At 36.7% G+C, this 15515-nt stretch overlaps 1 protein-coding gene across 2 annotated transcripts in view; it reads left to right on the plus strand.

Moving 5' to 3' along the window:
• The window catches only part of GTF2H1 (general transcription factor IIH subunit 1), a 32486-nt gene extending 17670 nt beyond the window's left edge, over positions 1–14816 (plus strand). For both annotated transcript variants that reach the window (XM_016219443.2, XM_016219444.2), the window contains exons 8-15: positions 2513–2640; positions 2753–2840; positions 5810–5898; positions 6272–6389; positions 9810–9900; positions 10562–10677; positions 12250–12342; positions 13610–14816. In XM_016219443.2, the coding sequence (XP_016074929.1) occupies positions 2513–2640; positions 2753–2840; positions 5810–5898; positions 6272–6389; positions 9810–9900; positions 10562–10677; positions 12250–12342; positions 13610–13696 (810 nt within the window). In that variant the 3' untranslated portion in view covers positions 13697–14816. The remainder of the gene's footprint in view (positions 1–2512; positions 2641–2752; positions 2841–5809; positions 5899–6271; positions 6390–9809; positions 9901–10561; positions 10678–12249; positions 12343–13609) is intronic.
• Positions 14817–15515: the final 699 nt, after the last annotated feature.

The raw sequence follows: 15515 nt of genomic DNA on the forward strand, positions 1-15515 counted from the left end.
CAATATCAATCCAAGCTAAATATGCCATAATTAAGTTCTTAGACTTTAAAACCAAATTACCTGACTTAGATTCTGTCATATTTTAAACATTTCTAAGTCCAGTCTTCTTATCAAATAAGGTTAATAATACTGACCGTAGAAAGGTATAGAAAAATTGGGGAGATGTTGTTTAAGGATACAAACTTGAAACTAGTAGATAAGTTCTGGAGCTCTAATGCACAGCATGGTCAACAATACTGTAGTATAAATTTTAAAGTTGCTAAGAGACTAGATCTTAAATGTCCTTACCACAAACAGTGAAATGATAATTATGTGACAATGATAGAGGTGTTAGTCTCAGTGGCAATCATACTGCAATATTTAAATGAAATCAATACATTGTACTCCTTAAACCTGCACAGCAATTGTCTCAGTATTTAAAATGCAGGGGAAAAATAGTGCTGACCTGGTGGGATTGCTACAAGAGTTAAAAGAGTCTGGTGCATAGTAAGTGTTCAGTAAGTAATAGGTGTTATTATTATTATCTACATTTTTATTGCCTGCATAGTATTTCATTGTAAGGATGTATAAGTAATCCCCTTCATAGAAATGTTGGTTGATTCACTTTTTCCTTTGGTACCTCTTCTTCCCCTGTCAACCTCTAGTTGTAACTGTCCCAGGATATTGTCTTGGGCCTCCTTCTGAATATATTCTCTACATTCCATTGCTTTAAATACTAAATATGTAATGATGACTCCCAAATAGCTCTGGTCTGTCTAATCCCAGAACTCCAAAATCATATATGCATATAGCCATGTAATAAAGTCCTCATTCATAAATCTGTCGCTTTATCTCCACAGATACTTACACCCTCTTGCTTTTAGACTGCTACCATCTTTGGCTTAGTTGCTTGCATTAGCCTCCTAACTGATCTTCCTATTTCCACTTTTGTTCTCTATAGGTCATTCTCTCCTACCAGTAAGAGTTGTAAATTAGATCATAATATTCCCCTATGTAAAATTCTTCAGTGGCTTCACATTGAACTTAGGATAAAATCAAAACTCCTACAAGGACCTTCTTTTTTTTCTTTTTTTTTTTTTTAAATCCTCACCCAAGGATATATTTTTCCATTGCTTTTCAAAGAGAGAGTGGAAGACGGAGAGAGAGACATAGATTGATGGCCTCCCACACGTGCCCCGATCGAGCCCCAGGCCCTTAAGTTCACAGGCCAAAGTTCTAACCACTGAGCCAAAGTGGCTAGGGCTACAAGGACCTTGATTTGGCCTCTGCCTACTTCTATCTCAGTTTGGGCTACTTCCGCTCATTCATGTTCCAGACACAATGACCTTCACATCTATCCCAATCTTTTTCTACTTCAGGGTCTTTACACTTGCTGTTCCTTCTTCCTGCTTTTCTACCTGACTAGCTTCTACCAGTCTTTTAGATATCTGTTCTAATGTCACTTTTCCTCTTCATAATATTTGTCACTTTCAGAAGTGATATTGTTTCACTTGTCAGTTGTCAGCCTTCTATCTCACCTATCTCTGGCCCACCTTTCATTGCAGTTATACTGAACTACATACAAACTCAGTACCATGTGTATTACATTGTTTCTATACCTTTGTTTAAGTAGTTTGTTCATCATGGAGTGTTGTCTCCATGTCTGCCTTGCAAGATGGCACTCCATGAAACTTTTCAAACCTACCCCTCCTCTCCTCCTGTGGGATGTACCAGTTTCTTGTAGCACCTGTAAGTCTTAACTATCTATGTGTACTAGCTTACAGCCTAGCATCCCACTAACTAGTATTTTGTCTCCTTTGGCACAAGGTCTCGTCAACTTTCTAACTACAGAGCCTAACACATAGCATGTACTCAGTACATGTTTAAAAATATTATCCCATTTAATTCTCCAAATACTCCATTTTATAGAGCTTGCTAGACTAACATTAGAAAAGTGATAAAGCCAGAGTTTTATTTCATATCTATCTGACTTCACAAGTCCGTGCTTTTTTTTTTCCCACTGTGTACTGTTCCTTCATTAATATTTTGCTAACTAGATCCAAAATTGCTCTTTAAAAAATGCAGCGTTGCCCGGCCGGGCATGGCTCGGCGGTTGAGTGTCGACCTAGGATACAGGAGATCACGGTTCAATTCCTGGTCAGGGTACATGCCCAGGTTGCCGGCTCGATCCCTAGTAGGGGGCATGTAGGAGGCAGCTGATCAATGACTCATTATTGATGTTTCTATCTCCCTCTCCCTTCCTCTCTCTGAAATCAATAAAAACATATTTTTTTTAAAAAAGCAGAGTTCAAGTTAAGATTCTTTTGGTGATGGTAAAAGGAGTTAGTGGTATTTCTTAATTTTTTTATGTGTATAATGTCACTTTTATATGTTTACCTATAAATATTTAGTAGTGCTCAGAATTAATAAAGTCCCATCATCCAGAAAATTTTTTCAGCTAAACATGTCTCATAACATATAAGAAAATTAAGAACTTTATTTGATTTTTAATCTGCTAAATTGCTTCTTACAGGGCTATGGCATTTCCTCTGTGCCATCTACTTCTAATTCTAAATCCATAAAGGAGAATAGTAATGCTGCCATCATCAAGAGGTTTAACCATCACAGTGCCATGGTCCTGGCAGCAGGTCTCAGGAAACAGTTAAGTATACATGCAAGGTGCAGTGACTGGGCTTTCCAAGATAGCCAGAAAGAGTTGTGTTGTCGTTCTGCCTGTGGTTTTTAACATTAATTTATTTTCTTTTGTTTTTAGAGAAACACAAAATGAACAAAATGGTGAGCCCAGCAGCATTGATGGAAATTCCAGAGATGCGGACTGCTTTCAGCCAGCAGTCAAAAGGGTATGGGTAAAAAGTTGGGAATATTGAGGGCTCAGGTTTCTCCAGATACCTTATGTAACTGCTAGTACCTTATGTTGACCCATGATTGTTTCAAATGTCTTAGTTCTTCTGACCAACACGCTAAGCATTTGGCTTAAACTGTAGAACATTTTGAAAAGCACTTCCTTAGTATTGGCTCGCCAGCCAACTTTCCGTGGACTCAAGTCTGTTAACTATTTTTTTTTTTTTTTTTTAATATATCTTTATTGATTTCAGAGAGAGGATGGGAGAAAGAGAAATAGAAACATCAATGATGAGAGAGTCATCATTGATCGGCTGCCTCCTGCATGTCCCCCGACTGGGGACCAAGCCCGCAACCCGGGCATGTCCCCTGCCCGGGAATCAGAGCTCGATCTCCTGGATCCTAGGTCGATGCTCAGCCGCTGAGCCATGCCTGGCTGGGCTGTTTTTTATTTTTATTTTTTAATATGTCTTTACTGATTTCAGACAGAGAAAGGAAGAGAGAGAGAGAGATAGAAACATCAATGATGAGAGTCATTAATCGGCTTACTGCCTCCTGCACAACCCCTTCGGGGGATCGAGCCCACAACCCAGGCATGTGCCCTGACCGGGAATCAAACTGTGATTGCCTGATTCATAAGTTAGCTACTTTTATTGTTTGTGTTTTTCCCCCTTCACATGTACAAATACACACATACTAACATATAGTTCTGTTTTCTGGGAAAAAGAGTTTAACAAAGGCAATGTGAGAGAAAGAAAAACTTAAGGTTTGTGTATAATGATTTTAAAAGATAGGATTTGGCCCTCATATTAAACCTGGCATTTCAAGGCTAGACATGTCTTTTCATTAAATACTGAAGTAATCACTTGGGTGGGTGTGGACAGAGTTATCTACTTGCATATTCCTTTCCATGCAACTTTGCCAAGCTATTCTATCCGTTTTTCTGTTTGCTTGTTTTGTTTTGTTTTTTTAATCCTCACCGGAGGACATATTTATTGATTTTAGGGAGAGAGAGAAACATCGAATTGTTGCCTCCTGTACTCACTTAGGTAAGGCAACAGCAGAAGTCGATGTGAGCTTGACATATGTGAAAAGTAATGACTTTAGTATGCCTTGAAGTTGGCTGAAAGGTATAGAGTTGAGATTATAAAAATCGGCTGACTCTAGTTCAGGTGGGACTGATGCATGTGGTATTCTGAATATCATGCTGAATTCAGATTTGTTCCTGTACTATAAGAGAACTATTCAGACTCTTAAAATATGGACAATTTAAAATACTAAGTTTTCAAGTTGATCTTTTTGTGATATATTTAATAACCTAAATTATTTTTTATTTTTTATTCTTATTCGAGGATATGTTTGTATTGATTTTTAGAGAGAAAGGAAGGGAGGGAAAGAGAGAGAAGCATCGATGTGAGAGATACATCAATCGATTGCCTCTCGTAAGGGGCCCCAACTAGGGACTGAGCCTGCAACTTTTTGGTGCACAGGACGATGCTCCAACCAACTAAGCCACCCAACCAAGGCATAATCTAAATGTTTTGATCCCAGTCTTGTTAGCTGCAGATGAGAGTTGACCAAATGAATTTCATAGCTATATAGAGAATGAAGTATAGAATCACTTTCACAAATGTTTTACATAAATTGTCTTCAGGTGTCTTTTGTAACTGATGTTTTATACGGCTATAGAAATTTAGCTGTTTGTTACTAGCATAGGAGAAAACATCAGTAAAACCAAAATAAAGTATTCAGAAGTGCCTGGCCAGGCAACTCAGTTGGTTAGAGTGTCATCCTGATACATCAAGGTTACAGGTTTGATCCCCAGTCAGGGCACATACAAGAATCAACCAATGAGGCTGGCTGGTGTGACCCAGTGGTTGAACATCGACCCATGAACCAGGAGATCTTGGTTCGATTCCCGGTCAGGGCACATGCCAGGGTTGCGGGATCCATCTCCAATAGGGGATGCGCAGGAAGCAGCCAATCAATGACTTTCATCATTGGTGTTTCTATCCCTCTCTCCCTCTCTCTGAAATTAATAAAAACTTTTTTTAAAACAGTGAATACTTAAATAAGTGGAACAACAAATTGATGTTTCTCTTTCCCTTCCTCTCTCTCAAAATCAATAAATAATAAAAAAGAATAAACCAATGAATGCATAAATAAGTGGCACAACAAATTGATGTTTCTCTCTTTTTCTCTCTCAAAAAATAAAAATAAATAATAAAAAGAATAAGATAGCATTAATATTTAAAAGAATTCAGGCCCTGGCCGGGTAGCTTGGTTGGAGCATCATCCTGATATGCCAAGGTTTTGGGTGCAATCCCCAGTAAGGGCATATACAAGGGTCAACCAATGAATCTCTCTCAAATCAATCAATAAATTTTAAAAAAAGTTTAGAGGTATACCCAAATACATGGAGGAATTACAATGTATGATAAACATGGCATTTCAGAATCAGTGGGAAAAAGATTATTCTATAAATGGTATTAGGAGGCCTGATTAATAATTTAGTAAAAAGAAACTCAGATTCCCTACTTTACTTCTTATTCTAAAATAAATTCCAAGTGGATCAAAGATTTAAGCAAAAATTAATCCACAGAAGAATAAGCAAAAAAGGAATAATTTTTTTTAAAAAACCACAAACACCAAATTGGAGAAAATGTATTTGCAACACATATAATAAAATTAGTCTTTTATTTATTTGGGAGGAAAATAGCAAAATGCACATTTTTACCTACCAGACTGTCAAAAATTAGAAGTTTAATAGTAATTTGTATGGTCAGAGTGTAAGAAAGGTGTTCTCTGTAAGTGGTTGGTGAGAAAATGGGTTTAACCATCTGTAGAGCAGTCATCTCTAGGAAGTGAAGGTTATGGTGGGAAGACTTAATACAGTTTTACTTTTTCAGTCATGTTTATTACTTTGCTAAGGGAAATTTTTTTTAAAATGCTGTGTTAATAATTATAGGCAAAGTTACAAGAATCCATTGAATATGAAGACTTGGGAAAAAATAATTCCATAAAAACGATTGCACTAAACCTCAAGAAGTCAGATAGGTAAGTTTGGTCGATATTAAATTAACTTGGGCCAGAATAGTTACATAACACAAGTTATTGCAGAATATATTCTACAAACATAGCATTCAAGTTTAATTAGTTTGTTACCATTGAAGTACAGTAATTTTTTTCCTTAAAAATGTACTTTGTGCATTTCAGGAAAGGATCCTAAATGATCAAAGCCAAGAAAATAAATATTGGCTCTCTGTGCTATTTTCATCTTTCTGCCCTTTTTTGAAGTAAATTATTTTATTGAAATCTCTAGCTATATTATATTTTGCTTTGGAGAAAATGTATTGAGACTGCTAAAATGTTTAAAAGACAAATGTTGAGCACCTCTATTCTGTGTAATTTCTTCTTTGCTAACCTTCAGGTATTATCATGGTCCAACTCCAATCCAATCACTGCAGTATGCAACAAGTCAGGACATTATTAATTCTTTTCAAAGTATTAGACAAGAAATGGAAGCTTATACACCCAAATTAACTCAGGTAGGTAATTTGTACTGTTTGAAAACCAGAATTCCCATACACAATTACGTCCTTATTTTATGCACACAACCAAATTGAACTATATAATATTTTAATTGGGTTTAAAAACATTTCTGCTAAATAAATTGAAAAAATTAAGAGGTAGGGAGAAAGGGTATTTGGCGTATTCAAGAAGAATCTGAAGATGACAGTGAAAAATAATGAGTTTTGTAATTGCTAATTTTTCCTTCAGTATACACAGTTTTGTTGGTAAAATCTCTCTAAAAAACTTCTGGTCATCGCTCTAGATATTCTGCATGACCTCAATATATAAAATATTTATGTAAAACAGAGCTCATTATCTATTCTCCATTTTTCCTCACCCTTATTTATACTTCAGTTGATCATAAATTTCTGTCAGTTCTTCTTGATTTCATCACCTTGGTTTAGGCCAGGGGTAGGGAACCTTTTTCTGCCAAGTGCATTTAGATATTTATAACATCATTTATGGGCCATACAAAATTATCAACTTAAAAATTACCTATGAAAAAAGCTCCCAGATTTATTGAATTTCGAATCCCGCCTGCAGTTGCCTTGGCAGGGCCAGACCAAATGATACAACCCTCAAGCCAGAGGTTCCCCACCCCTGCTTTAGGCAAACCTGATCAATTTTCCACACTGCCACTGCAAGTTATCTTTTTAAAAACATAAATCTGATCTGTCACTCTGCAGCTTAAAAAGCTTTACTGCCACCCTTTGTTGCCACAGTAATTATCTGAATGCCTTTGACATGCCAACCCTTTACAGTCTGGCCCAGCCCACATCTCCAGTTCCAACTCCAGCCATATGTCTCCACCATTCCCTTCCACACATAACGAAGAGTCCTGTACTCCAGTGTAACACAGTAAATTAACCGGAGATGTTTAATCGTATTATCTTCATGTTTCCTGTTCTTCTGCCCATGCTTTCCCTCTTCTTAGAATGCCCTTAGCCTGTTCTGCCAATGGGGAACTAATAATTATTTAAGACTCAGCTCAGATTTCATTGCCTCTGTAAAGCAATTCTCAACATGCCCAGTGATGAGTTTTTTCCATTTCTCTGTTTTTATAAGTACTGAGGCACTGAGTTCGCACCTGTATTGTAGTGCTTATCACATATTGTGACATATTTACTTTTTATTTTGAAGTAATCTCATATTTACAGAAAATTATAAAAAAAAATATTTTCTGACCAGTTTTAAGAGTAAGATCCCTTTACTCCTAAATATTTCAGTGCGTATTTCCTAAAACAAGACATTCTCATAAGTAATACAGTAAAGTTATAGAAACAGTAAGTTAGCATTAATAAGGTATTATCTAACCTAAAGGTCTTACAAAAATTTCACCAGTTATACCATTAAGGTCCCTTATAGCAAAAGAAAACTTGGTCCAGCATCCTCAGGTTCATGAGTTGCATTTAGTTCTCATGTTTCTTTAGTTTCCTTTAAAATGGAATCGTTTTTCAATCTTTCTTTGCCTTCATGACCTTGATATTTGAAGAGTACAAGTTTCTTGTAGAATGCCTTCAATTTGAGCTTCTCTAATGTTTCCTTAAGGTTGGATTCACATTGTGTATTTTTGGCAGAAACACCAAAGGACTAATGTGTAAGTGATGTGTCCTCACATCAGCAGGCACATACTTACTTATCCTAACTTGTGGTATTAACTTTGATCACATGGTTAGGGTAGTATCTGCCTGGTTTCAAACTTTTACCCACTAGTTTTTTAGAATCCATTGATGGTGCTTGCTGAAAAAATTAATACCGTCGTGGTAGTTAAATGGTGATTTTCTAATTCCATCATCCATTCTACATTTATCTATCAGCCTGGATCCATGGATCTTGTTATTCTATGGATTATAAACTGTTGCTATTTTTTTCTTTTGTTAAACTAAGGTATAACTTACATACAGTAAAATTTACCTTTTTTAGTCTATTGTTCTGTGGGTTTTAATAAACATACACAGTTGTGTAACCACCAACACAATCAAGATTAAAAAAAAGCTTTGTTGCCCCCCAAAATTACCCAGGCCCATTGGTAGTCAGACCCTTCCCAAGCCCTACACACTTGCTTCTGTATCTTTCTGTTAATGTCCTTATCAGTTTTTTAACACCTTCTTTATGTTTGTGGAACAATGAAATAGATGTTCCTGGTTCGTCTTATATTTTCCCTGCCCAAGCCACAGAGTCTTCCTTTTAGTACTGAGTAGATTTAGAAACCAAGATCCCCAGTATTGAGTGTACTCATTGCTGTTGGGATGTCATTTGCTACTGGTGTTACCATCTCCTCAGCGGATAGAGCTAAGAAATACATGCACACATAAATTTGGGTTTATTTTACCACTTCTTTCCTTCTAGACTCTTAATTGTCCAACCTTTGGCCCTTGGGCCTAAGTAGACCTACCCAACTTTTTAAAGCTGTGATCAGTCTTAAATGTTTAGATTTCTTCCCCACATCCACCATCTCCCACCACCACCACCCGTGCCGCCAAAATGTGGTTTTATTATCTCAGACACATGACTTGAGTCATGAAGACCCGAGAGATGATCTGTCCTCTGGTATGTATACCTGAGTGCAGCCAGGAACTAGGCAGCAAGCTCAGCAGTCACAGAAGTTTTTGGTTATAATGCATTCTAACAAATAGGAAATAAAAATTCTAACAAAAGGAAATAGGAGCAAAGTGAGCTCCCATGTCCCCTTGACTCATGGTTGTCATGTACTGTACTCAACACCAAGCTTTTATTTATTTTTTTTAATCCAGCCCATACACACATGGGTTTATACTTCTAAAAACTCCATTGAAAAACTTTGGACACACTAACCCTACACTTGAGCTATTGGACAAATGATTTGTTCCTCTCTGTAGCCACAGGGCCTGGCACTTGAAGGCTTTCATTGAACAGATGGGTCAATTATGTCCCTAAATGTAGATACTGACATAGTGGGAAATACATTTTTTCCTCTTGTAGCTAAGTGTATTCACTTCTTTGAAAAATGACAAATGATGTATTTCTGCTCTGTTGGATTTTTTCCCCCCCAGCTGCCAGCAAGGATACAGGTTAACATTTTATTTTACTTGATTTGTTTTCTTTCCTTAAACTCAATTTTACCTTCAATGGTAAGAGTTAAGTTGAATTGGTGCTTAAGAAAAGGCTTGACAAGGTAAAAGCGTGTGAGTTTTGAGGTACCTGTGGACTTGCCTAGTATTCCTGGAAGATTGGTAGAGATTCTCCTTTTACACAGACCATATTTCTGTGTAACAAGTAGTTCACTCTGGTTGCTATAAATTATATATTTATACAATAATAAAGACTTAGTGGACATTTTACTATAAAATGTTAAGAAAGATGGCAAAAAAACAAACACGGAAAAACCACTTCCTGTGGGTTTTTTGTTTTTTCAGGTTCTCTCAAGTAGTGCCGCCAGTAGCACCATCACAGCACTGTCACCTGGAGGAGCACTTATGCAGGGAGGAACACAGCAAGCCATAAACCGTATGTGCTGGCCACCTTCTGTTGCTGTCCCTTTACTTAAACTCTAAGGAGCAAGTTGAGAGGGGGGCTATAGTTTTATTGATTTTTCTTTGGAACATTTCTGGGAGTTTTGTTTTTATGCATCCAGATCCTGAATCATATCTAGACAATAACTTAGGTTTCAGAATTATCTTGATTTTACAAAAATTGGCCTTCCTGTATCATTCTGAAAGTTTTCTTTCTTTTCTCACCTACCTCTTAGAATAAAGGGAAACCTAAAAGTTTTTTCAGAATTCCAAAGGAATTGAAATTCTGTGATCGCCCAGACGGGCGTGGCTCAGAGGTTGAGCGTCAACCTGGGATCCAGGCGATCGGGGTTCGATTCCTGGTCAGGGCACATGCCCATGTTGCGGGCTTGATCAATGACTTTCTCATCATTGATGTTTCTATCTCTCTCTCTCCCTCTCCTTTCCTCTCTGAAATCAATAAAGGTATATTTAAAAAAAGAAAGAAAGAAATTCTGTGATCTATCAGCCACAAAATGAGTAACATCTCAGAATAGCACATCCTGGTTTGACATTGGCAAAGAGTGAATGTTCATATTTCTTCTCTGAGAGGTCCTCCTTTCAGAGATTGAACATACGGGAAAATAGCTTTTATCCTATGGACCTTTCTTTTGCAGAGATGGTGCCAAATGATATTCAGTCTGAATTGAAACACCTGTATGTGGCTGTTGGGGAACTTCTTCGGCACTTCTGGTCCTGCTTTCCTGTTAATACGCCATTCCTAGAAGAAAAGGTCAGAACTAGTTCCAAACACAGCCAGCAATTATAGTAGTGTGACTTAGTGAAGTATTATTTTGAAATTGGAAAGTTGTTTTAAGTGTTTATGTGCTAGACAGTGGGATGACTACTTTGCATACATCATTTAAGCCTCAAAGCATCCTGATGGAGTAGGTATTGATAACAATTGTAAAGATTAAGAAACTTGGGTCCAGACCAGTTCCACAACATATGGTCACACATCTTAAAACTTGTATTTACCTCTAAGCCTCTGGGAGTGATTGAAGAACAGAGACCCAAAACAAGTCACATCAGTAAAATTATTTATTTGGTACATTTTTTAGGGGTAATGAAATCTAAACTGAGATTGATAACAAATATAGCACTAGTTAACACTAAAATCCTTTTAACCAATTAAAGGAAAATTAACAAATAAAAAAGTATTTATAGTATTAATAGTAATAGCTTTACTATATAGAGTGCTCTTATAGTTTTTAAGAGATAGATAAATGTCCCATTAAAAATAATAATAGGCAAGATAATGTTAACAGGCAACTCACTAAATGCAAGTAGCCCAATAAACCTGAGGAAATTTTCATACTCACTAATATTCAAATAAATGATCTTTATGCCCGGCCGGGCGTGGCTCAGCGGTTGAGCGGCGACCTAGGATCCAGGCGATCAGGGTTCAATTCCCGATCAGGGCACATGCCCGGTTGCGGGCTCGATCAATGACTCTGTCATCATTGATGTTTCTATCTCTCTACCCCTCTCCCTTCCTCTCTCTGAAATCAATAAAGATATATTTAAAAAAAAAAAAATCCAACAAATAAATGATCTTTAAAGCTACAGTGAAAGAGCATTTTTATGTATAATCTGTAAAAGAACAAAAAAGTTAAAATGATCCATGTTGGCTGAGTTGCTAAATTCGTTCTTCCACCCTAGTGCTGCCTTTTTTTAAAAATGCCTTGACCCAGAAATTCGATATTTAGAAATTTAATCTAAGTAAATAATTAAGATTGTATGTAAATATTTAGCCATAGAGATGTTCCTCTACTATTGTCTATGAAAGAAAATGTGAAAATAGCCTAAATGTCTACCAGATTGGTTAAAGAAGCTTTTGTTATGCTCATACATTGAAATACTATACAGCTATATTAACTGATGATTTGGATGTGTATTTAATAACTGAAAGATGTTCATGTTAAACCTAGTGAAATTTTAAGACAGTATGTATTGTGTATTTTCTTCATATATAGATTTATACACATGCATAAAAAATGGTGAGAAGGATATGAGTTATGGACCAAAGTGTTCATGATCTATGAATGGTGGGATATAATAAGTATGTTTTTATTTTCTACCTTTTGTGTTTTTAAAATTTTTCTACAGCACCCATTATTTTGGGTGTAGATTTATTTTTATTTTTAAAAATCTAATTATATTAGATATTGCTTCTCTGTCTAGTGGAGCCAATTAATCTTTAAAAAAGAATAATAAAGTGACTTTGTTGTGTGTATTTTTCTCTTGATCTCTATAGGTGCTTTGAGATTTCTCTGTAATTCATTATTTCTCTCACCTTTTTTAGGTAGTGAAAATGAAAAGTAATTTGGAACGATTCCAAGTTACAAAGCTCTGTCCATTCCAAGAAAAAATTCGAAGACAGTATTTAAGCACAAACGTAAGGCAACAATCTGATTTTACCTGATTTTCTTTTCCTATGTAACAAAATAATGAGATTAACTTTGTTTTCATGTAAATGGGTAGATATGTTGTTTTTTTTCCTCATTTCCAGTACCCATAGGTATTCCCTGAGGACCCCTGTCCAGTTACCTACACCTCCCTTACACTCTCCCAAGGCTATGACTAAATGAGGCATTTCTAATAATCATCTCCATGCATTTCTTTATAGATCTACAACCTGTGTATGTGCTCCTAATAAATATTTATTTTGAAAACTTAAGTAGTAACCACAAACCTAGCAATGTAAAGAAAGGCAGAATTGCCGCTCTGTAATGGTAAATTGAATAGTTCCTGTGTTGTGTGGTCTGTCTCAAGCCTCCTTGATTGTTTATATCAGGGTGGGGCACTGGATGAGATACTGAGTGAAAAGTGTTACTTTTCGCCCCGGGTTTTTAACTTTATCATTTTAGTTTCAGACAGAACTAAATAACATAGCATACACACACACCCATAATAATAACAGATGTAAATATGAGGGTTTTTTGTTTTGTTTTTTAACTCTACCTCATATTTGACATGCTACCTCAGGAGTCTTTATCAGCTTAGACTAATGTGGTCCTGTTGACTTCTAGTTATATCCATAATGAGGGCAAATTTTTTTGTACTCAAGATATATAGTGCTTACCTAAAGTATGACATAGTACTTGTGTGAAGCATTGAAACCATGTAGGTTTTCTGTAATGTACTGAGTTATGTTGGAATCCTAAAATGTTGGAGCTGGAAAGGCCCTAAAGATCATAGAAAGGTGCTTCACAAGATTCGCTATGCAGCAGAATTAACTGCAGGCGCTTTTGAAAATCAAAGATTCCTGGGTCTCATCTCAGACCTGCTACATCAGAATCTTAGGGGAGTGAGGCATTTTTCAGATGTTCTGTAAGGTAATGCAGATGCCACCATCCTGGCCTTAGTCAACAGACTAGTGTTCAGATCTGGAAATTATCAGTTTAACTGTTCATATCCCTCATTTGACAGAAGAAACTGAGGCCTGGAGCACAGTTACAACTTTCATGTTGTCCTGTAACTGGTTAATGACAGGGCAGACATTACAACCCAGAAAGAGCAGTTGAATTTCCAGCCTCTGCTGTACCCCATCATCTCTCACCTTCCTTTACAAAATGTGTCTGATAACACCTTCACAGAGGGCTTGCATTGACTTCCCCAGCCTTTGCCCGGTTGTTTATAAAATGTCCTGCTATGTTTTTCAGTTGGTAAGTCACATAGAAGAGATGCTCCAGACAGCCTACAACAAGCTGCACACTTGGCAGTCACGGCGTCTGCTGAAGAAAACGTGAGGTGTTTGTGGCTCACAGGTTTTGTGAGATTGAGAGAACTGTGTCCTGCAGTGACTCTGGAAACCTGGCCTGACACATGCAGACGATCACACAGAGTGACAAGAATGTCTGCACCACGCCAACTCTCAGAGCTGATGCTATTATACTTGCACATTGTGAACTGAAAGGAAAGAAACTGATTAAACTAAAAGCTAGGGAGGTAAATTAAGGCAGAACCAAAATGAGCTAAGTTGCAAAAATATATATATATATATTTTAAAAAAGACACTGTTTACTGCAGTTACTCAGGAACTGCTTTTGATTCATATTAAGCTGCTTTCAGAAATTAAAAAAAAAACAACACTTTTTAAAAGGGTGCATTGATAAAATCTAAGGTTCTTGTTTTCTGTGTGAATTTGTCCAAGTTTATGGCACAGGGTACACCTTAAGTATTTCTCCTCCATCCTCCTCCACTGGGATCCTCGAGTTTTGCTGAATTCTAGCTGTACCTTACATCAGCCAGCTAAAGAGAGTCCTTTGAAACAGGCAGAGGGAGACTGTTTGCTCACCAGCAGGAAAGTTGTGCTCAGAAGACATCATTGGTCCTGTGTTTCCTACGGAAATAAGAAACAAATATTGCACTGAATGTTTGTGGTTTGGAGTCCCTAAATGATAAAGAGGGAACATAATTTGCAGAAAGTCATGTGGGGTTTTATGCAGAATTTTGTCAGAAGACAATGGTGCTGCATGTTTTTCTTTGAGTGCAAATGTACATTGCTAAGATTTTTTTTAAGATGGCATGTGCTTTGAAAAAATTGCATTTTTAAGAGTTTAAAAATCTTACGAGAAATATAAGAGATCTTACTTATTTTCACCTCTTTAGAAAAAAATAAAAGATGTTTCTCATATCTCCTTTTCTCCAGTATCTGACTGTTATTGTCTTTGGCGAATTGATAATCACTGCATAGTGAATGAAAAGCCTAAATGCAAAAAAAAAAAAAGATCTTACATTCTTGTTTCTGGAATCCATGCTGTTCCCTATTTTGTTCCTTATGCGATCAACTGTTTAAGACTTTAGATGTCTTGTATTAAAAGTTACAGGAAAAAGTAAAACTTTTTATAGATGCTCTTTTAACTGTAACACGTCTTGTGGTTTCTCCTTATGTTTGGTATTTACTTGACTGAACTGCTGGAGGCTACACATTCCTTTTTAAAATCATTATACAAGCTGGTTATCTTTCATGTAATGTCTACAGTAGGTCAAACCCTGTTCAGACTTTGAACTAGTAAAAGGAAAGAGGCAATGTTACTTTCTGCTTTAGTCCTTCCATTTCTCTTTCAGATTTATATAATAATGATATAATCCCTTACACCTTACAGTTTTACAAGGTGTTTTTAAAATGTATTATCACCACAACTAATCTAAGTAATAGCAATGGAGCAGATAGAAAAATGTTTGAAATAGAAGAGTATGGGCCAGGTAGCTAAATTGGTTAGAGCATCACCCCATATGCCAAGGTTGCAGTTTGATCCCCAGTCAGGGCACATACAAGAATCAACCAATGAATGCAGAAATGAGTGGAACAACAAATTGATATTTCTCTGTCTCCCCTCCCCCCCCCGTTTCTAAAAATAAATTAAAAAAAAAAATTTTTAAAGAAATAGAAGAGTATCTGTTGGGAAAGGTAGATGTAAAGAAATAAAATGTCCTTTTGAGTGCTCTGTTAAAGATTAAGTGGTGTCCAGCCAGGCGTGGCTCAGAGGTTGAGCATCTACCTAGGATCCAGGAGATTGAGGTTTGATTCCCCATCAGGGCACATGCCCGGGTTGTGGGCTCGAT

Source organism: Miniopterus natalensis, chromosome 11 (assembly GCF_054644295.1).
Source record: "Miniopterus natalensis isolate mMinNat1 chromosome 11, mMinNat1.hap1, whole genome shotgun sequence".
Taxonomy (NCBI): Eukaryota; Metazoa; Chordata; class Mammalia; order Chiroptera; family Miniopteridae; genus Miniopterus; species Miniopterus natalensis.